Source organism: Lissotriton vulgaris, chromosome 12 (genome assembly GCF_964263255.1).
Source record: "Lissotriton vulgaris chromosome 12, aLisVul1.2, whole genome shotgun sequence".
In the NCBI taxonomy this organism is placed as follows: domain Eukaryota; kingdom Metazoa; phylum Chordata; class Amphibia; order Caudata; family Salamandridae; genus Lissotriton; species Lissotriton vulgaris.
The window spans coordinates 62,004,044-62,026,697 of NC_141700.1; the positions used below are offsets into that span (position 1 = coordinate 62,004,044).

The 22,654-nt window shown below is 45.1% G+C and overlaps 1 protein-coding gene and 1 pseudogene across 3 annotated transcripts in view; one reads left to right on the forward strand and one right to left on the reverse strand.

Annotated features, from left to right (window-relative positions):
* Window positions 1-426: 426 nt before the first annotated feature.
* LOC147673297 (serine/Arginine-related protein 53 pseudogene) lies at window positions 427-2,137 on the reverse strand (annotated as a pseudogene). Its single transcript, XR_015302610.1, has one exon. The product of XR_015302610.1 is annotated as a serine/Arginine-related protein 53 pseudogene (transcript).
* A 219-nt stretch (window positions 2,138-2,356) lies between these two features.
* PIP5K1C (phosphatidylinositol-4-phosphate 5-kinase type 1 gamma) overlaps window positions 2,357-22,654 on the forward strand; it is a 185,991-nt gene continuing 165,693 nt past the window's right edge. For both annotated transcript variants that reach the window (XM_086947109.1, XM_086947108.1), the window contains exon 1: window positions 2,357-2,696. In XM_086947109.1, coding sequence (XP_086803235.1) covers window positions 2,537-2,696 — 160 coding nt within the window. In that variant the 5' untranslated portion in view covers window positions 2,357-2,536. The remainder of the gene's footprint in view (window positions 2,697-22,654) is intronic.

The following is a 22,654-nucleotide window of genomic DNA, read 5'->3' on the forward strand; positions in this document are numbered from 1 at the left end:
CAGTGGCACAGAGAGCCCGGGACAGACATCTGGGCATACCCGGCGCACTTAGGGCGAGAAAACAAAAGACACGCAAGCTAATGGACAGAATACAGAGCAAATCAAACATTCACTCCCAGTCAAGAGATGTGGGTTAAATCTATCATTCTTTTGCTCACCATGCAACCCCAGTTTAGACACAGCCATATGCAAATCAGTCTTGACCCAGTTCCTCATGGTAACAGTCCAGCCAAACTGCCACGCCAGGTCCTCCCTAGACCGGAAACAAGCATCCGGGGACTGGTTTCGGGGCATCACCCCTCATCAGCCAGGCTAGCTTGAATCTAGTGGTACAGTGAGCCTTTGGGATGGGGGTATGATAACCAAACAGCCGTCCTCTGTTGGTGCTCCTTTTTTTAAACACCACATATAACACAAACAAAACGCAACAAGTAACCACATTTATTACAGTTACAATTATCATATGGTGAGATTGACTCTTGTAAAATATTGTTGCAATGACATGACCAAAATTGCCCCATAGGACATTTTATTACCGCGAATTGTCAACAACCTAGACATTTGAAATATGCGTTTGCTTTTAGGATCACAGAAAAATCACAACTGTAATAAATGAGAAACGGGTCGTTCACGTCCAATATCCGTTTCTGACGTTGGCATCCGATTAGTTGAGGTGTTCCTTTTTCATATGAAATATATAAAAATAATGAAGTTGAAATGAAGAAGCCTAACTCAAACCAATGGAAAAACACAACTACATTGTAAATACCAATGTTTTCCATTAGCCATTATATAGCAGGATGTCTGTTCCATGAACTGTGCTCTTGCAGGTTCTCCAAAAGATTATGAGCAATCTGTCAAAGACATAAAAGGAGATCAACTGAGAAATTAGGGGAGTTAATTAATCCTTCTCTTGGCGCTGCACGTTTTAGTCTGTAGATTCTGTTGATTTGAAAATATAGTATGGAAAGCTCCGCCTGATATAATCTGGCATACTATCAAGAGCAACGTATAAAAGACAGAAATCCCGCTATCCAGTGCCGATGGTGTACCAAGGTTTGCCTCACGCCACAGGACTGCCCATCAGTCGCTCATGTCGCAGAGAAACCAATCTCTTATACCACCGTTCCTCAGCTTCGCCCTTGTCAACAAACAAATTTGGATGTGCCAGTGAGTTGTCATCCTGGTATTTTATAGGAATAGAAAAGTTTCCTGGTTTTGATTCCTTGTCGTCGTCTTCGGTGTCCGCGGCAGCTGTACCTAGAACAGGAGATTCGTGCTTCGCTTCCTCTGCTCCTGGTGCAGTTTTGGTTTCCCTGCTTGATCTGAAAGCCTGTGCGACAAAGGAGTCACTTTCGATGTTCTCGATTTCTTTCACTCTCCTAACTTGCTCGGAGAGTGAATTCCTTTCTTCCTCTCTGCGCCTTTCTTCCTCCTCCTTCTTCTCCTTCGCCTTCAACGCTTCGTCTGCTCTTGCTGCAGCCTGAAGGACCAGCTGCAGCCTTGCTTTGACCTTTTCCGCCGGAGTCATGTTTTCTATCCCTGGAATCATGCTGTTGGGGTCCATCCGCTTGGAGCTATATTCCTTTTCTTTGCCTCGATCCCTCTCTTTCTCTCTCGCTTTCTCCTTCTCTTTAATTTTCCGCCGCTCTCGTTCCCGGGAGTGCCCCCGGGACCCCTTGTGGTGGGATCTGTGGCTCGACACATCGCTGCCGCGGCTGGGGGAGCGCTGGCGGCGCCTCGAGCGGCTCTTGGATCTCGACCTGCGGGACCTGGAGGACTTCCCCCGGTCTCTGGACCGGCTGCGCTTCCTCCGGGACTCATAGGAGGAAGAGCTGCTGCTGGACTCGTGCCTGCGCCGCCGGTCGTACGAGTGGGAATTGGACGGGCGCTCTCGAGACAAGGACCGCGACCTCCTTCCCGATTTCTTACGGTTCACGGTCCTGCTGTCCGAAGAGCTGCTGGAAGACGACCGCTTGTGCTTTCTACTCTTTTTCTTTCGGCTTCTGCTCTCCTCGTCCGAGTCTGACGAGTGCCGCCCCATTGTTGACGGTGGGGGCTTACGGCGGTCTCTCCATCGGTCCCGGTTTGGCAGTAACCCGGAAGTAAACGTGCACTTTTCCGACCGTAGTCCTATTTCTCTTTTTACCAGCGTTCAATGGCTGCTATGTAAAGCCGAGGAACATTGTCGCACTATGGTGTACGTAGTGACGTAATAACGTGTCGCGCAAAAATTGACGCACTCCTCAGTAAGGGAACGATTTAGGGAACTACTGTGAAGGGCGTGGTGAACGAGGGGGGCGGAGCGATTTGTTCCAGAGGCCTGGCTTGCCGACGTAAGGGCGTGACTGTCACTGTTGAAGGGCGGGGCTTGATGACGCGCTGGGATGGCCGGCGCGGGAGCGCGCGCTGACTGACAGTCTGACAGCTAACGGTGTCGCTGCTGGACGCGGAGGCAACCGAGTGCGCGCGCGGGGACGGATGGGAGCCTAAAGGAGGGGCCCGCGTCTCCCCCCACGGATTCCCAGGGCAGGGCATGGAGGAACCCGCGCCCGAAGAGGAGGCCGCGGCCCCCTTTGCTGCTGCCACCGGTGGAAGGAGCACGGCTCGGGGTCGCGGTGTGGAGGAAGAGGAGGAGGCCGTGTGGGAGGTGGTTCCACTGGGGGGCGAAGGAGGTGCCGGAGATAATTCAACAGGTGAGCGGTGGAGCAACCTGGGGGCGATGCTGTGTTGATTAGCACCCCAAGAATATAATCTGTGTTCACTCCTTGCTGCAAGTTGTACCTTGAGCCCCATGACCCCCAAATTAATGTTTTCAGGGCCACTCTTGTGCTCTTCCGTTTGGACTGTCCCAAACATATATTTAGCCCCACCCATGCATGTACTAAATAACCCCCTCCCATGCCACTTGACATTGTAGGGGACAGAAAAACAAAAATATTGCATTTGGAGAGATCCCAAGTATGTACAGACCCCACCCATCCAAACCCCCTATGTCATTTGAAGGCTTTCCTAGGCAGCCCTAATCAACAAAGGCCAGGGCTCGAAACCATCTTAGGTGGAGGTTGCAATGTTTAGGAAGGAGGCAGCCAGGGCTCGAGTCGGGGTACCACGCGGGTGGACGGCGTCCCCCCACTTATTTTACCGGGTGGACGCCGACCCCCCTGCCAGACAGCTGGACTTCACTCTTTGGCCTCTCTGGGACGAGATCGGAGCTCACTCAGCAGGCTGCTCACGCACTGGCTTCTCAGATGCAATCGCATCTAAGGGGTGAGCGTGGGGAGGCAATGAGGCTGATGGTGCAAGCCACCTTCCGTGACGTCACTTCCTGTTGTGACATCACTTCCTGTTGTGACGTCATTTCCGGTGACAGCATTCCCCCACTTCTTTTTTTTAGGACTTGTGCCCTACCAGAGGGATTTACCAAGAGGGATCACACATAGGTGTAGAGCACACCCCGTCCAAGGATGTAAACCTAGGATAGCAATATTCAACTAGATGTTCCCAAAGCTCTGTTTACAGATAAGTCCAAGGGAACCCCCAATCTTCACGTCACAGAATGTTCTCTGAGGATTACCTTGAGTTTCGATCATTTGGTTCCCTTCGCTTTGTTTTACGACGAGGTTCCTTATCTCTAATTTATCCACGTGAACCACACCTACGCGGAGCTACCCTATTGCGCCCACTCCATACCAAGGTGCTAATTAAGGGCCCCTTTCTGTATCCACACATTTTATGTGTGTCCTATGGTTTAACTCCTCCACCCCTCCCTACAGGCGTCATGGATGTGTTTCAGGCCTTCAACTCTGATATAATTTAGCCGGTTTCTGTTACTCAGCTACCAAATCTGAAGTGTGTATTCAAGTGGACGCCTAGACAAATGGACATCTAGAACCCTTCTCAGAGCTTGTCTGTATAGTTACCCCTTCAAACACGTTTTTTAAACACATATATATTTTTTAAATGTTATGGAAAACAGAAATGTGTAACAATCCCCAGAACAGTTCTGCAAGTAACATAAATCTAATTACACCCCCGCCCCCCAAAATTGCATCCTATTGAATTAAAGTTGTACTGGTGTAGTTCAAGAGTATATATATTTTCAATTTAAGGCACCTGTTGTTTTCAGATTCATTGCTTTGTTATAGCAAAGAGTGTCAAGCTTTCTTTCTTTTAGTGAAGCTTATTCAAAAAGTTTGGATCTGATGCCAAGGCATGTTTGAACCATCAAGTTTCCTTTTCCCGATAATTCCACTCTTGTAGTCCCTTATGGGCTCAGGGTGCAGATTATGAACTGCTGCTGAATTCAGACAAGAAACCATTCTGAAACATCACAATGTAGGTCTTCACCATTTAATCTGATCGACACCCCAGTTTAAATTGCACTCAGGTTTCACCCATGTGGCCTACTTAAAACATTCAGGGTATGGCTGTTAGTCACTTTGCCATTATCAGCCATAAGAAGATGTGCATTTATAACCTTTCCATTCCTCATCCTCCAAAACTTTTCTTGGAGACAAAATCATCTGTTTTCGGATATTCCGTTATCCTCATTACCGCTGCTGTGTCAACGGATAGCAAAAAGTGCCTCCTGCAGTGCTAGCAACAAAATGTATATATAAATTGACAAATCTCTTTATTGTAACATTTCGGCCTCGTTTTGCTCTTGCACTTATTTGACATAACCCTCTGAAGACCATGTTGTTTAATGGATTGCTACTTCATTTTCTTGCCGTAGTTGACATAGCCAGTTCCAAATATTGAACCGCTCTAGCACATGCTTTAATATTGACACAACGATACAGGACTCTTTTGCAGCACAACTCTTGTTTTTATTAAATGTTTTCGATATTTAAGCACCAACTCTCCAGGGCAAATGCATAACCAGTGGGTTTGGGTTATAGCATCTAAACTAATTAAGCTGAACACTGTCTATGTAGACTCCAGCGACCACACTTAACTACATGCAGTTAGTTCCCTTGGCTTAATGGAATCTGAAGTGACTTTCTTTCTGCCTTAGTTTGTTCTCAGCACCTCCTTGAGATTTAGCTGAGCCTCACCTTTCGTGTAACTAAAATCTAACCAGATACACACTCAAGTTATCCGCAATCATTTAGATATCTACAGATTAGGCATGCCCTCACTACTGCCAACCCAGACATGACGGATTTACCAGACTCGTCCCTTCGGGAAGACCGGCTTCTTGATGGCCCACTTCTCACTAAGGCCATATCACTTACATACAAAAAACTCTGTAAAAACCTACCTGACACCTTCCATAAACTCCGAGAGAGGTGGCAACAAGACATAGGTCAGATAGACGACGATGGTTGGCAGTCTGCACTGATGTCCCCTCGCGAGGCAGCCATAACATTGTGATACAGACTTATCCAATTAAAGAAATTGCACAGGTCTTACCTCATGGGAACAACCCTGGCAAGGATAGGCTCAAGAGCCAGTGCAGCATTCCTTAGAGGGTGTCAGCAAGACGCCTCTTTCTATCATATGATATGGGAGTGCCTGGGAGGGAGACCTCTTTGGGAGGAGGCCATGGAAAGTATGCTTGAAGCATTGGAGAAAACTAACACCCTCACACCTCGACTGGGCCTCCTCAATATATGGGAACCAACAGATCTAACGGATACTGAACAACAATTTATGACACTGGGCTACACGTTTGGTCAAGAGGGAGATAGGGAGGGGGGGAGGGCGGGGGGGCAGACAGTCCTTCACTTCGGCTGTGGACCAGGGAACTGGATAAGTGTATGGTTGCCGAAAAAGAGGTGTTTAAAGTCAGAGGGTGCCCTAAAAAATTGGATAAAAAGTGGGGAAATGGAATGCCTATCAAGGTGATTTGTGTGTGTCCCCAACAATAGAATTAAAAATGCTCCCGACAGAACGGAGAAGGCAAGCTGTACCCTAATTGCGCCCATTGTATAGCATAATTGTACTGTGATGCAGGATGAAATACGCCAATCATATCTTGACTATATACATGATTTGTTATTGTTCAAATTCAATAAAGATTTTTAAAAAAAAGTTATCCGCAATCAAGAAAGCTTTTTTTTTTTTAACCCCTCTATGCATCAAAAGTTTAAATGGGACTGGTTAATCATCAACCGCTCAAACAACATTAAATGATAGAAATACAATAAATACGCAAGCTAACCTGAACTGTTACCTTTTTTTGAACTTCAATTTTTTTCCCAAAAGTAGAGAAAACATTTACAAAACATCACTACAGAAAGCAAGACAAAAACCTGAGAGGTTGTTTAAAGTTAATTCGACTTTTTCCCTGCTGCGGTTCTCCCCAATTTAAACACGATGACAACTTGTAGCTTACAACATCTACAGTGGTTCGTAAGAGAAACGATGATCCATAAAAAAACACTCCTAGGCCTGATTACAAGCAGGTGGTTAAATTATGATCCCTGTGCAAGCATGATTGTGCGCACTGATCAGAATTCAAAATGTGCAACAAGTATCACATACCTTGTTCTCCACTGACAGATTTTGGTAGGTCTTATCTGCTGGCATTTAATTGTCGAACAAGCCAATAAAAAGGCAAAAGTTGTGTAATTGGGTGATTTAAATAGTAATTTTGCATTCTATGATTAATTTCCAAGTGAAAAACCTTGGAAAAGATGTTATTGCTGCACCCAGTAAATATCTCCGCGCTGTGATATTTTTTACACAGTGTGCTAAGTACACCATTCCCGCATGCCACTCTTTTAATCTGGGCCTAATAGTAGTACAACTTAAACCTGCACCCTATGTACTGTGAAGTTTTTTTAGATTGGCACATGTTTCTAACCAATGACTTCATTTGGGCAGACATCTCGAAACATGGAGGATTTTATTATAATTTACCACTTCAATCTTGCACTGGGTTCGTGTCTAGGCAATGACGCTGAACATCCTGTGATTCTGGGCAAATCACTTAATCTCCCTGTGCCTAACAAAAATTAATGTGTCCTCCTGTAATGCAACTGGTGCGATGTAAATCGCTCTGATACCCGATTCGGGTGAAGTTCGCGCTATATAAAACTCTGTAAAGTAAAAAAAATATCTAGTAGGACTGTTCTGACTGAAGTTGTGGGATCATTTTGTGCATCATTTTTGCTTATCTGGGCCAGGGTACTTCCCGGCCACTCTTTATGGACCATATCATTCTGCAAAGCTTGGTTAAACACTGGAAATGGCACCTCAGCCCAGAAGGACACATTGGTTTTAATACTTAATACTTAATACTGGGGCTGGGAAACCTGCTTGTGACCTTTGGTTGTAGCTGTGGCCAGATTCACATTTAGGATAACTGATATTGACACGCAACATTAAAAGCCTCATGGCAGACCTTTACTACCATACATTTCCTAAATATAATTTTCCCATTTGATCTGATTTGTAACCCCTACCGTAGAATTTGTAGCCAGAATATGATGGACAGTTTAACCCCGGACAGCCCAGTCACCGAAAGTTATGTCAATTCAGACTTAAAATACTCTGGTCAGTGTTATATCAATCACCCAAATTCTTCAAATCGTTCACTGTACACTTTAGGGCTCTTTTGGGTCATACCTCATCAGTTTCCCCAGTGTGGGACTGCTGGGGTTACTTAATAGTAAATCATTTACTGAGTTGAAGGAAGTGACAACTAAGGAAGTTTTCTTAAATAAGAAAACTTTCATCAAAGCAAAGGTCAGCATCCTCAGCAATAATGTAATTTAATGTACCCCACACCCCCACAAGTGAACATAGACGGTAACAGTCTGTGAAACAGAAACAATGTCCATACAAGCTGCTAAAGTGCAAGGGTATTCAAAAGTAACTTCCCGTAGTCTTCTGAAAACTGTCGGGGTGGTAACTATGGGGCAAGCATTTATTTATTTATTTATTTATTTATTTATTTTAGAGGTTTTATATAGCGCTGGCTGGACCCAGGGGTATCAGAGCGCTTTACATTTTGAGAAAACAAGGTCAGTAAGACATGGGTCGTATATAGCATCAATGTATATAAACAACATATAAGTCTCCGCCAGACATATTCCAAAATGATAAATATGGGAAATAAGCACACCAAAATGTGGGAGATGTGATAATCAAAAATAACAAGGCATAAATTGAAAAGAGAGCCGGAAAATTGCAGAGGAGGATAGGGAGGTTGGTGGTCTGTTGGGTTAGTAAGGAAGAGAGCAGGAGGGGCAGAAATGAGGGCTGAGGGTGGACAAGGGAAGGGGGGTGCAGGGAAGAGTGATGGTGGTAAACAGGGAGGTGGAAGTGACGAGGAGGAAGGGCGAAGTAAGGCTGAAAAGAAGGGAGGGCGGATGCATCTAGGTTCGGACAGATGTGGCCAGTTGAAGAGAACAGATATGGATTATGGTCCCCAATATTTATTGAGGAGATGTAGTTTGAGTTCTTCTTTGAAGCTAGAGTAGGAAGGGTTGCCACGAAGGTCAGTTGGAAGGGCATTCCAAATGCATGGAGCGATGCCGGAAAAGGATCGAGACTGGGTGGTTTTCTTTTTTAGAAGGGGGTGGGGATAAAAAGGAGGGTGTTTGTGCTTCTCAAGGAACGGGAGCAACCGGCTTTAGTGAGTTTGTTAGCGAGGTAGGTCGGTGTATTCTGATGGAGAATTTTGTGTGTAATGCAGGCAGTTTTGTAACTGGATCTACCTTCAATGGGGAGCCATTTAAGGGTTTAAAGGGTAGGGGAGATGTGGTCGAATCGCTTGCAGTCTGAGGTAAGTCTAGCTGCAAGGTAAAGCACAGATTTAAGTGGTGCTAGGTGGATCTTGGGAATTCCTGTGAGAATGGCATTGCCATAGTCGATGCGAGAAAGAACAAGGGATTGGACTGCTAGTTTGATGTCATTGATAGGGATGAAGGGCTTGATTTTCTTAAGGTGGCGGAGAGTGAAGAGGGCTCCTTTGGCAGAATTATTGATGTGTGTCATGAGGGTTAGGAGGTCGTCAAGTGAGATACCTAGTGATTTGATTGAGGAGGACAAAGATAAGGAGCAGTTGAGGGCATTAAGGTCAGAGATCCAATTCTGAATGGGGAGCTTGTTGTTTTTAGGGGAAAAAAGAATTATTTCAGTTTTTTTAGGGTTGAGTTTGAGGTGGTTAATGTGGAACCAGGCTTGAATCTTGATGAGAGTGTTGTTGAGGTGAAGGATGTCAGCATGAGTTTTAATCTTATAATAGAGTTGGGTGTCGTCGGCATAGAGATGGTAGTTGATCCCGGCTTGTTTAAGAATGAGTGTGAGAGGTTCCATGAAAAGGTTAAAGAGAGAGGGAGAGAGGATGGATCCTTGCGGAACTCCTAAGGAGATGGAGGTAGGGTTAGATAGGCAATTTTGGATTTTGATTTGTTGAGAACAGTGTTGTAGGTATGAGACGAACCATTTGTGTGTCCTACCATTCAGGCCGAATCGATCTCTAAGAACATTGAGTAGAGCAGAGTGGTTAACAGTATCAAACGCTGCAGAGAGATCAAGGAGGATCAGAAGGCTAGATTCACCATTGTCAAGTGAGTGGTGGATGTCATCAACAATGTTTAGCATGGCGGTTTCAGTGCTGCATCATTTCCTAAAGCCAGATTGGAAGGGGTCTAGTAAGTTAAAGTGTTCGATGTGTCTATCTAATTGGAAAAGAACACATTTTTCAAGGGCTTTAAAAAAAAAGGGGAAGGTTGGAGATGGGTCGAAGGTTATTGAGGTAGTTTGGGTCTGCCAAAGGATTTTTGATAATGGGGGTGATTTGGCCTAGTTGCAATGAAGTGGGGACACAGCCGGTGGCAAGGGAACTGTTGATAATAGAGGTCCAGGAAGGGGTGATGATATGTTTGAGGTTTTGGACAAGTTTGGAGGGGAGAGGGTCTTTGGTGTGGGAGGAAGGCTTGAGTTTGGAAATGATGTTAAAGGCGCCTCTTTCCGTGACTGGCTGGAAGTTAAGCCAAGCGGCATTATTTTTAGTAAGAGAGTTAGGATGATTGGAGTCCAGGAAATTGGGGGGCAAGGTGGGGTGAGGGAGATCAGATTTATGATGGGCAGTAGAGGGTGTAGGGGGGAGTTATGATGGAGGGTGGGATATTAAGAGAGATGTTCGGATTGGTGGTAGGGATCGCAGTAGAGAGGAAGGATTGCTCAATTAGTTTAATTTTGTCTGAAAAAAGAGAGCTATTTCTTCACATCTAGTCTTTGAGGCCAGTGGGACAGGGGGAGCGGAAATAGTTTGATTGCGCACAATGTTGAATAGTTCTCTTGGCCTATTCTGAGCTCGATCTAGTTGTGACCTGAAGAAGGAAGTTTTTTGTCTAAAGATGTGTTTTTTTGTAGGACGATCTAGCAAGTCTGAGGCGGGCCAGGTTAGAAGGAGAGGGGTGCTGTCTCCATAATCTTTCAGTCAGTCTGAGTCTACGTCTTTCAATGTTTAGGTCTGTGTTAAACCATGATTTGGAGGGGATATTTCTTTGTTTTTTGAGTTTGAGAGGGGCTAGAAGGTCAAGGGTAGCAGTGACAACTTTGTTATATTGTTTGGTTAGTTCATTCGTGTTAAGGGAGGGAGGGATAGCGAGAAGCTGGGCATGAAGTTTGGATTCAAGTAAGTCGGAAGGGATATGACTGAGATTTCTGATCAGTTTCATGGGTTTAATAGTTTTGGATGGAGGGGTGAAGGCAGAGTTGGTTATAGAGAACAGGATACGGTGATGGTCGGACCAGTCAATGGGAATGATGTTAGATAGGAGGGCTAGATCTTTGCTGGTAATGATAGCGTCAAGGGTGGCTCCTTTGGAATGGGTTGGTGACTGACAGATTTGTTGGAGGTCATTAATTTCGAGAAGGTCAGAGAGGAGGGAGATTGAGGGATCTTTAGTATCATTCCAATGGAGGTTAAAGTCTCCCATGAAGATGTTTTTAGAATTGGAAATTGAGGATTGGGTAAGAAGGTTAGATAGCTCGTCAATGAATGGGTAGTGATTTCCAGGCGGATTATATATGTTGTGAAGGCGGATGGGGGGGGAACCCTGTATTTTGAGTTTGGCTACAAGGTACAGCCACCGCCAGCTTATGATGGTCTCTAGGTTATGAACTCAAGGTGAAAGATTCTCTAAATTAATGCCAAACATAATGCTAAGTCCAGATCTGAATGGAAGAAGCATCTAAAATGGAATTAATTCCTTTCTGGTTGGAGCTCTGGGCTTTCAGTTGGATCTGGAAAGCGCAGTTGAAGCGGTAAGCCCAGAATGTTGAAAACAGAAAACTGCACCACATGGTCTTAAGGGTGGAGAAGTGAAGAGAGCAGTTGATGAGCCACAAGGTATCTGTATGGATTTGTTTTTATGATCTGACTGAAAGCTGCAGCACTTGAGGTGACGCGTTATTCTATATCCCCTTTTTTTTAAAAAAGGGAAACCGTTATCAATATGCCTGATTGGTCATTTTATATTATGTTCTTGTTGATCTTTTAGGAGCACAAAATAACCCATCTGGATCCAATGAGAAAGCGTCTTGGTATGTTTCTAACAAATATCAGTCTCCACAGACTCCTCTATAGCTTTTGAGTAGATGAGGAAGCAAATTATTTTCTGTGGTGGCAGCAAAGTTCTAAAATTGGCTGCCTCAATCATCGTATTTAAAGAAATATTTTTTGCTTTATTATATGCAGTTTTATTCTATATTCCTTCAGCTGCTTATCTTCTCTGTGTTTGACATTGAAGAAGGGCTTAGTTCTTTGGCTTAAACAAGAGCTTCTAAGTCTGTATTGAAACATCATCTATGTCATCTGCCTAAAAACAGTTTGTGGGTCTTGTTCGGCATCAACCATTGCATCCTCTTTTTCTTTCAAACCCTCTTGTTTATTGCATGTAATAATTCTACTGGTATGCTTCTTTGTTCCGATCAATTTTCGAACAAACACAATAAAGGTGTACTAACAATCACAATCTTATTGGCTTCATCCTTGTACAGACTCCTCAATAAACACTGTGTGTGTCACATAATATCTTTGGGGCCATGTCAGTCACTGGCAAGGCAATGGAGCTCTGTCGTAGGGACTAGCTTTTTGGTAATGTATTTAAATGAAAATGTCTTAATACAATTGTATTTCTTTGAACCACATCCAGTGTTGGTATGCACAATGATTGATCCAAGCATGTGGGGCAGGATGTTTGCACATCCAGCCATTCTCGTAGGGTTTATTGACAATGTGAAACTGTATGTATTTCATCTTATTTTATCCCAGTGCTTTTTTTGAAGTATGCTTGAGCTAAAATACAGTTGGATCGGGAAGAAGAGGAGGGATTTATCTGAAAATCACTATTCATTGTGGTTGTGGCCAGTTCGCTAGATAATATTTCGAGATTGAGAAATTTTAGACCTTGCTTTCAGCTGAAGAAAGTAAACATTGTTTTTTGAAAAGCTTGCGATTTTTTAATGACTTGTATTATTTTGCAATCTATAGTTTCTTTTCAAATGGAAAATGTCCTCTTCAAACTAGACAGCAACCTCAGTAGAGGTACATCTTTGTGCGCATTTGAAAAGTTCTTTATTACTCTTTAAGCCTTGTAGTTGGCTGGAATAGGTCATATTGGATTTGACTTTTGAAGGGATTGTTATTAAATTACTTCGAGCTCCTGTCCGTCTGTGATCTGTGCTTTATAAGGAGAGAGGAAGAACCCAAACTAAGCACATCAGAAGAGCCTATGCAAACACGTGGCTTTTTACACATATCCCATATGTTCTGTATCAGATTTCTTGGTTTCAAACTAATGAAGTTTGGAGGAAGAAGCTTTTTTCCTGATTCTCAATCAGACTGATATTTTTTTTACTTAACTTGAGAATTTTCGGATTGGGGTAGAGATAAGTTTTGACATAACTTAGCAGAAGACACCCTTTCTTAAACGATGCTGTTAGCAAGTGGTTGTACAGCTTAATGATTAGATCAGCATGTAGCAAAGTACACTTTACGTAAATGGTGTTAAGAGCTGAATTGTTGCTGAGCCTTGGTCTACACTGCCCGTAATAGATGATGAGTTGAGTGTTTGGAAGGCTAGTCAATCAATTAATCAGGTCCTATTTGTAGAGCGCAGCTATTCACCCCGTAGGTATTCAGGCGCTTGCTGCTGGTCTTAGTCGCACATCCAAGTCTTGAGTCACTTCCTGAAGTCTGTCAGCGATGATGCAGTGCGGAGTGGAGTGGCATTGCAGGCTTTGGCGGCAAGGTATCTCTGCGAGGGTGAGGTGTGCTGAGCGAAGGTTCCTTTCGGGCTGGTGAAAGTGTAGTCTGTGGTTCATGTAGGCAGGTCCTTGGTTGTGGAGGGCTTTGTAGGAGTGGTTCAGGATTTTTAAATCTCATCTTTTCTGGACTGGGAGCCAGCAGAGGTCTTTCAGGTGTTGGGTGATGAGGGTTCTCTTCGGCAGATTGAGGATCAGTCTGGCCGCTGCGATCTGTATCAGCTGTAGTCTCTACATGGATCTGGTAGTGGTGCTGGTATAGAGCACGTTGCCGTAGTACAATCGGGGGATGATGAGGGACTGTGTTTCCATTTTCCTGGTGTTGATTGGGAGCCACTTGAAGTGTTCCCTGAAGCAATGAAAGCACCTCTCTCTGGCAGTGTTTCCCTACTCTCCACACTACTTCGCTTCAAACTGCTCAATTGATCTGTTCAGAAGCCTCACACTTTCAACTTTAACCATGTGTATTAAGTTCCATACATGTTTTCACCATTTGTATTGGCCACCTCATTTATTCTATTCATGGATCCCAGAAATATTTTATGGTGGGTCCCTAGATTCTAGTAAGTCCTACCCATGCTGCCCTTAAACATTCCATGGACCTGAGGGCTGGACAGTAAATAAATGTGACAAGACTTCGGCAAACAAAGAGAATGGGAGATTACTCTGCTAAACCCTTCCCTTATAAAACTGCAAGTCACATAGCCAGGCAGTGATAGGACCGTAGCCTGTCTGGGCAATCCTCAGTCTGTAGGTCTCGGAATTAAGTGCATTTTTACCTGGTAGTTCCAGAGTCCTGCTAGTAGGCGTAGGTCCTATGGCTCAGGACATTGTGCCACTCCGTGGCCAGTGCTTGGTTTCTTCACCCCGTGTGTGGTGAACTTTGTCCCTGAATGCCCATGAGTTAGTGCAGTAGTATTATTTATGTGCATCATGCTAATTAAGAGCATCTAGTAAGTCTGATGCCAAGACACTCCGATGTTGGCTCCTCTGAGATATTTTTGTTGACAGTTAAAGGAAACACTTTAGTTTTATTTTGAACATTTGTAGCCATGGCTGATCTACACAGTACTTCGATTGGAACCAACACTTGATGGATGCCTGATGCTCATTTCAAGATTTTAGTATGGCTAACTATCGTCAGGCAGTTCTTCATTGTATCTCTACGTAATGTTACAAGACAAACCTCAGCAAGTTCTAATCAAGCTCAACACCTCCAAATACACCATGAGTAAACTCTAGACAACCTGAAACCGTTAAAAAGCATGTGAAAACATGTTGCTCTCAAAATCACGAGTGGCAAGTATTTTTGAGCACGTTTGGGCTGACTATAGATTTCCACATGGATGGTATGATGGCGAGCACAGAACATTAGGTAGACCTGCTGTATGGATTGCTCAGTACTTAGTACGCTGTGCCTGGCATGACCACAAACAGTGAGTACTCTGTAGTATCCATTCAGACATCATATATGTGTGTGGTTTGATGAAACTACAAGCTTGTGTGATAGACCTGCTCGGAAGTGTTGACAGAAGTTTGGTTTCTTCAACCGAGGCCAACATGGGCTGATTTTAGAACACTAAAAGCACCCGAAGTGGGTGCAAGTTTTTGTGCCTGGATAGATTTGCTTGGGAGAAATGAGGAAGTAGCAGGGTTAGATTAGGAGAAGCTAGCTGGTCAAACATTGGCAGAAGGAACATCATGTTTGTGGACATAACAGAGAATAACACCCTAGTTACTGAACCCATAGGTACTACCTTTCTGATTCAGATACCCCTTTGCATGACACTGCTAGGTCATACAGACCAGCATAGATAAAATCACCCAAACACACACACACAAGGCATCCTCGAGCGGCTCCCCGACCAGCCTGGGTAGAATCCATGCCTGTGCTTCATGTACAGACCCATTAACACCAATAACGCCCACTACCTAGTTAAACGTTCTTACATTTGAAGCCTCATTTAGCTGATTATTGAAATCCCGAAATAATCCAAACACAAGAAGACAAACCAGCAATTTGTAATTTTTCTTCTACATATTCTCCAATCCCACTAACCTGGCCGATAATCAACCCCGTCTAAATTGTGTAGTTTTCCAAAGTAACTCAAGATTTGTACATTAATCCTTAAATTGCAAATGCCCATATATTGCTGCTGTTGTAAACATTAATCGAGACAACTGTATCCTGTACCTAATGGAATATCCCTGCTTCCCATGTAGAGTGCTCCAATGCATCGTAGTAGTGATCTCTAGTTCCCCAAAATTTGAATAAAATCCACTTCTTCTGTGGCCATGCAAGCCATATCTGTTTAGGAACCATATCTTTTAACAAGTATGGCTCAGTTGTGTACTTTGTAATCTGTTGCTGTCATGTCCACACTAGTGGATGCTGTAACGTCAATTTATGCAGCATTGGAGTTCTAGACGCTGAAGGTGCAGTTGGTACTGTTTTGTGGATGTACGTTTTGGAAGGGTAGTTGAAGTATTTGGGGTGTTCTTGTTGGAAGAGCAACATTGAGGCATTAGATAGTGAATGGTGATTGATCTAGTGTCCAGGTTGTAGAAGTTGATGAGGGACATTGTCTAATTTTCAGGCTGTGCTTGCTCAAAGAGCGCTTGGTGTGTTATTTCGGCTGTGTGGAGGCCCGGGTGAATAGCTTTGTGTGGCGTCTCCAAGTTAAGGTCAGCTAGTGCATGATTCACAATGGATGTCTTTTTCAGAAGGTAGTTTATAAAAGGCAGTTTGTGCTGTATTTGGTGTTTTGGCTCTTAAGGAAGTTGAGTCAGGACTCATTCATTACATGTTGGAAGGGAAGTGAGTGCTGTGTTCAGGAAGTAGATGGTGAAGGCAGAGTAAGCTGGTCATTGGAGTATTCAGGCTCTGTTTTAGATGAACCTTTGGTGCAGTGTTGAGGTAGTTGATGCATGTATGTGGTATTTGTTAAGTGAGAGTGTAGCGACAGGGAGTCGAGTGCTGGGTGCACATGGTCAAAGGCAAGGATACAGTCTACATCTGTTCGGAGCTGTAGGTGGTTTTTGGACTGTTAGTAGATTGTGGAAGAGTAGTTGTACAGAATTCATCGGAAAGGGAGGTTGATGTAATATTAGGGGCCTTAACTCTGGCAATGCAGTTAGCATTGTATCATTCTCCATGCTCTGGGTTTGCAAGCAGCGATTGTTGATAAAAGTTTGTTGTGGGTGTGGGAATAAATGTTTCTGAGTAAAGACTGCCAGTGCTGCACTAGTACACACCCTCCATCTATTATTGAACGTGATCACACGGGTATTATTTTTCATGTACACAAAATGGAAGGGGTGTTTTTTGTAGACTATTGCATCCATCCTGAAGGGAAAACCCCAGAGCCTTGTTGATTTGTGACTGTCTCACTGAAGATTTAATTCGAGGCTGATGTTGATGTCGGAGGTGTGGGGGCTATGGTTGTTGAAGCTGGGGATCGGTGATTGCCCTGCAATGTGTGTACGTCCACAGAACAGCACTTCAGCAAGTTAATATGAAGAGGCAGAAGCTCTTTTGTCGACATTGATGCTAGCTGAAAGACCAGAATCAAGCTGCGGGAACCTTCAGTGTTTAGTTGCTGCACACCATAGAAACCTTTAAGGCGTGGCATTGTTATTTCAGAAAACTGAACAGGGGAAGGAAGTAGACAGTAATTTCATTTCCTATTGCTTGAGAAACAAATACTTTGGCTGCTGGTATTTTTGCTTTCACTCTGTGTGGACCCTTGTGATGGTTGTGTTGTGTGTAAGGGGAGGGTTAGAGTAAAGGTAGTGCTGAAGATCAAACTTTGCTCACCTAGATTTGTAGCTGATGAGATTACTAGTATCTGCATTATACTCCTCCCCTATATGGTTTGTCGTCTTCTCGGTCTGTAGAAAACCCAAAGACTCTTCAGCACCTAGAGGCGATTACGTTTGTCGTGAGCATGTAGTTCAAATAGAAATATCCACACACTTTTGTTTGCGAGTGATGGCCAGGGAATCTAATCTTTGCATCCAGGACCAATGGAAAGGCCTAAATGAAAGACATATGTAATCTTACTATAATTGATACATTGTTACGGTCTGTCTGACACCTTTACTTCCATTAATGTGGACTGTATCAAAGCCATAATAAGAAAGCTGAGTGAGGCCACATTACTTCCGAAAGCGAATGAGACTTCCCGATCTGTCCTCATACAAGAAGATTCTTCTCTAGGTTTTGGCAAGGCTATAAATACGCCTGGGTCTGGTTACATTGCTTCTACAGATGTGCTGGAAACATCTGGTTTATTCTGTTTATTAAAGCGCATCCAGCCTGCATTATTATTTGTTAATAAAAACCTATTCTTGGAGTAAGCCATGACTGTTCGACCCGGCTCCACTTGGGAGTGTGAGGTCTACATAGTAATAACATTGTTATTCAGTGGGTGTAGAGTGGTAACTGGGGCCAGAGCACTGTGATAACACACAATAGCCCGTACCACAGATACTGCCACTTTTAACCACTGGAACTATCTGACCTGTGTAGGCTGCCAGTGACCTCAACCATCTCGCCAACAATCCGGGGAGCTAATAAATGTAATTACTTTTTTAGCTTCTTCTAGTGGTGTAAATGTCCTGCAGCAGTGTCAAGTATTAGACAGACCGAAACTTTGAAAAATTAAACGCATCATATGAAGTTGAAGAAAAGGCCGATAAAGGAGCTCAAGGATCTGAAGTGTGGGTCAGCTTGAAAATAGAAAAAAAGTAAAGACAGAATGCCTACAGAAAAAGCAAGGATTCTGTTGACTGGTCCTAGTTTGGTGCTCCTATTAAATCAAAGCAATGACAAGCTGGCAGAGCTCATTTTCTCTAATTACTGTTGCAGGGTGTGTCGTAGGTTCGCGTTGAGGCCTTTTCGCAAAGCTCAGCGTAGGTTCCAATACTGGGAAAGTAGCGGGTGTTTTGTGTACACCATCAGTGCCGCATGGGCGTCCCCGCACTGACGCTGCTGGTCATGGTTGAGTTGAACGGATGGATGGCTGGGTTTTGGGGCCACAAGTGTATGTATAGCTCATAAAGATGCCCATGTTTTAGCTTGGAGTGTACATACCGATACCATCGAACAATAGGTTTCAGAGATGGTGCTCCTAGTCTTTCAGAGCTCATGCTATCACAAGGGGGATGTCTTCCGAATGAACCATTGCGCTGCAGGTGCCTTCATACAGGGGAAGAATACACAAACCATTGGATAAAAAGTCGTGTATTGCAGCATCCGTCATTTCTTTGAATAAGCAATCGTGCACGCAAGAGCATCCTCATCCAAGGATATGGCTGGTTGTCTACTCACTAGCCTAGAACTCCTTCGAGGCCAGAAGGCAGCTATCAGACCTACTGTGCACAGTGCGGCTACGGCAGTAGGACTCTGTGCACCTCAGTAGAGGGTCTGCCTCGCATCGAGGGTGAACGCAGTGCTCGGTGCTGTACATGCCTTTGAAACCACGCAAGGTCAAACAGATGTCTGAAACCGAAAACATGCTTCTTGCGCCAGAGCCTCCCATTACGATGACCAATAATTACATTTTGTGTTGTTGTTTTCTTCCATCATTACTATGCTGTGTTTTCGTGGCTTTTCCGGGCAGTGTGTGGGCTTGCTGTAAATAACCCTGCTCGCTGAGTCATTTGCATGTGGGCTGGGAAACCAGGTGACGGAGCTGGCATTTCAGACTCGATTATGCCACATAGAAATCGAAAGAAGCCCTCATTATCAAGAGTTCATTGCAGAAAGACGGGTTCTTGATCAGAAGGATTCCCAGCTCCTTGTAGCCTGACCTGGAATATTCTCTCCCACTGCACCCGGTTTCTGTTATTTGACAAAAAGCTCATGATTTTTCGAATCTCTGTAACCTGCCTTCGTTCCTCCTACTTTACACGCAATGCTGTTTACAGGGACTTGAGAAGCCTGGAGGCCTGGGCGAAACTAGGGCAGAGATCGTGTCCATGTGACAACCGTTCGCCATTTTTCATCTATTTTTTGCATTTACCTTCTATAGCCGTGCCTAAAAGCACCTAGTATGTATTGGTTAAAGTAGCCTCAACTATTAGTGTAAGGTAAAGAATTTGAGGGGTTGGGTGTATGCCACGATGCCGAATCCACTGGAGTGGGAGATTGCTGCAGCATTGATGGCACCCTTATGAGTCTCAGTATGTGTTTGCTGGTTTCACTTTTATCCGCCAGCCTCATCATTGTTCACATGAGCTCTCGGTAGGGGGACCAGATTTTGAGAAGCAAAATCCCCTACTGGCCAAATATAAAAATTGGAATAAAGCCATTAGTCTTGCGTCCATATCTGGCCTGTCCCGTTTTTTAGGTTTCGACTGCAAAGCTGCGCAAGCAGCTTTTGCGCAGGAGAAATCTGATGATTACAGTATGTTGCTGGGAATCCCGCCCTCTGTTCCAATTGGCTAGCTCCATAAATGGAGGCTAGCCATTGGAACAGAGAGGCGTCCGTCATGGCCGGACCAGATTCGGGGGCGTTCCCGAGAATTTTTGGCTTTTGGCTACGTCATGCTACGTCAGCCAAAAGCCGGGAACGCCCCCGAATCTGGTCCGGCCGGGCCGCAAGCTTTACGTGTGATTGAAGGACAGATGTGTGCATGGGCCTCTAAGAGAAGAATCTTTGCAAGAGCTTGGTCACCCCTTGCCAGTCTTCTGAAAGCTGAATGTACCTTGGAAAGATGCTGCCCTCAAGACAGTAGTGAAATGCTTCTCATGCGTCGGCCTGTTTATAACTTTGCTCGTTGAAGGTCGCACACTTTGCTCGTTGAAGGTCGCACGCATCCGAGGCTTCTGGTACCTGCAGCCGGGAGGAAGCAGGGCAGCCACAGGCATCTTATTGCAGGACGTGCGGCTGTTTACTGCACAACTTTGCTCGTTGAAGGTCGCACCCATCCGAGGCTTCTGGTACCTGCAGCCGGGAGGAAGCGGGGCAGCCACAGGCATCTTATTGCAGGACGTGCGGCTGTTTACTGCACAACTTTGCTCGTTGAAGGTGGCACGCATCCGAGGCTTCTGGTACCTGCAGCCGGGAGGAAGCGGGGCAGCCACAGGCATCTTATTGCAGGACGTGCGGCTGTTTACTGCACAACTTTGCTCGTTGAAGGTGGCACGCATCCGAGGCTTCTGGTACCTGCAGCCGGGAGGAAGCGGGGCAGCCACAGGCATCTTATTGCAGGACGTGCGGCTGTTTACTGCCAATTAAGGACCTTTAACAGGGGAGGGTTCTGTCTGCTGCGGGAGAGCCATTGTCCCAGGCAGACGGCCGGTGCGGCCTCAAAGGGCAGAGGCCGTCCCTGCCGCGTTGGAAGCACGCTGCATCCCTGGCACTGGGGCGGTTAATTGTCAATAAACACCCGTACACTGACCCTGTGTGTTTTACACCCCCTTTCTGTTCTTTCTTTTGTCGTGGCTCGTCGTGTTTTTTACTGCATTGTTCTCCAATCTACTTTTTAAGTCATTTATTATTCTTAAAAGTGTGCGTCTTTATTTAGCTCCGGCCAGACTCCATGTCTGGTTCTGGTCCTTCTTCGAGGTTCGTGCGTCACTTTGCACCTGGCAGTCTTGCCCTCCGCTCTTCTACCCGACCATGTGTTTGCTTTTGGAATTAGGGGTTGGGGTTTCTTTCACGAGAAATTAAACAGTCCTTGCACACCAACAGTCACGCAGAATTTGGGGTGGGGGAGGGGGTGGGGGGGGGCTGGGTCACTTTACAAGTCTCTGACGCAATCTCACTTGTGCGTTCATGTCAACAAATTTGTGTGCGTCCGAGGTCCGAGTAAAGAAGGTACTTCATCGGCTGCCGCAGGTATGGTGACTCCCGGTCATATTGCATGGGAGAAAGGTGGAAAAACGGTGACACGAGAGACTTGCTGGTTCAGGAAATATCCAAACCTGCTCTGTAGGACTATTGTGGTGGGCCCTTGCATGGAGTGATTTAATGGGCCGCCCTTTTAAGTGCTTCATAAAGACCCTCGTGGCATTTTGTAGTCTTCCGGAGTTCTGGAAAAAGCCTGGGAGTTTGCTCTAGTGGTAATCGGGGCAGAGTGCTCAGGGGAGCACATTTGAATGCCTGTCTCCTCTAAACCACAGCCCACATCAGAGCCTGTCACACGTGAGGAACAGCGAAGGAGCCGCACTCCATATATGGTAACTGGAAGTTTGCACTACCGCAGCATCCCGAGGTGGCGCATGTGTGATGTGTGTACAATCTATTGCACTGAGAGCGTGCTCACTAAGCGCTCTACATGGGGTTTTAACTATGTAACACCGACGACATAGTGACACGCCAAGACCTATACATGACAAGTGGGTACAATCAGGTGCATTGAGAGGAGACCTAGTCAAGTCACTGCCGTGCACTGCGTATGAGATGCATGTGTGTACCTCCACCTGCACCCCCGAAAAGAGGGTACGGTCCACCACAGGCACACAGACATACACAGATCAAGTGCAACTATCTTGTAAGCGAGTACATGCACACACTCTGCATATGAAAAATGCACCCGGTAGTAAAACTGCGCAATGGATATAATCACTGACAGGCAGGCACACGTATGAAATATGTATGCAGTTCATTGCACAGTGTGTGCATGTTACATATGAGATGTGTGTGCAGGCGGTGACTGCAATACACAAAAAAACATAATACTTGACAATGTCTGCTAAAAGTCCATCAGGCCCAGCTCCAAATTGCAAAGCTATACACATTTGTACAGCGCATACTACAATCGGAAAGGTCTCTAAGCGCTAAAAACCAATTCAGTGTCGCTCAATTTATTGTAACCGAAGGAAGGAAGAATATGTCGGTGTTTGAACTTCTGAGTCTGAACCCCAAATATCTGCAGCAGGTGCTCTGATCCACTAAGGTACTCAAAGCATGCACTAAGTTACATTTCATGAAATGCTCCTAACTGCAACACATACAAAATGGCTGTATTCACTTTTATTTCGGCGGATCCACTCTGTTATGTGCTCGAGAGTAGATGACAAACGACACCAAAACTCTGGCGAATAAATACAGTTTGCTCCTAAATGGGAGGCAGCAGCCCTCTTTCTTCCCTGCACGCATGGAAGTAGCCCGAGGTGTGAGGGTGGATTCCTGAACCTAGTATTCGGTGTCAGCACGAGGCATGTGGGGACACGAGCCCTGAACATGCCTTCACAAGCGAGCGCTGCGAGCCGGTGATGCAGGCTCAGAGGCACTCGGCAGGTGCACTGTGCTCAGCAGGTTCCCCGGCCTGCACGTGCTCCAACTACACGGCTCAGAATCGGGTAGATTTGCCGAAATCAGTGTCACTTTAATGTGCGGCCCTGGCAGCTTTGGGCAGAGACTTTAAACGAACCATTAGCAGCCATTGGATACCAATATCATTCATTAAA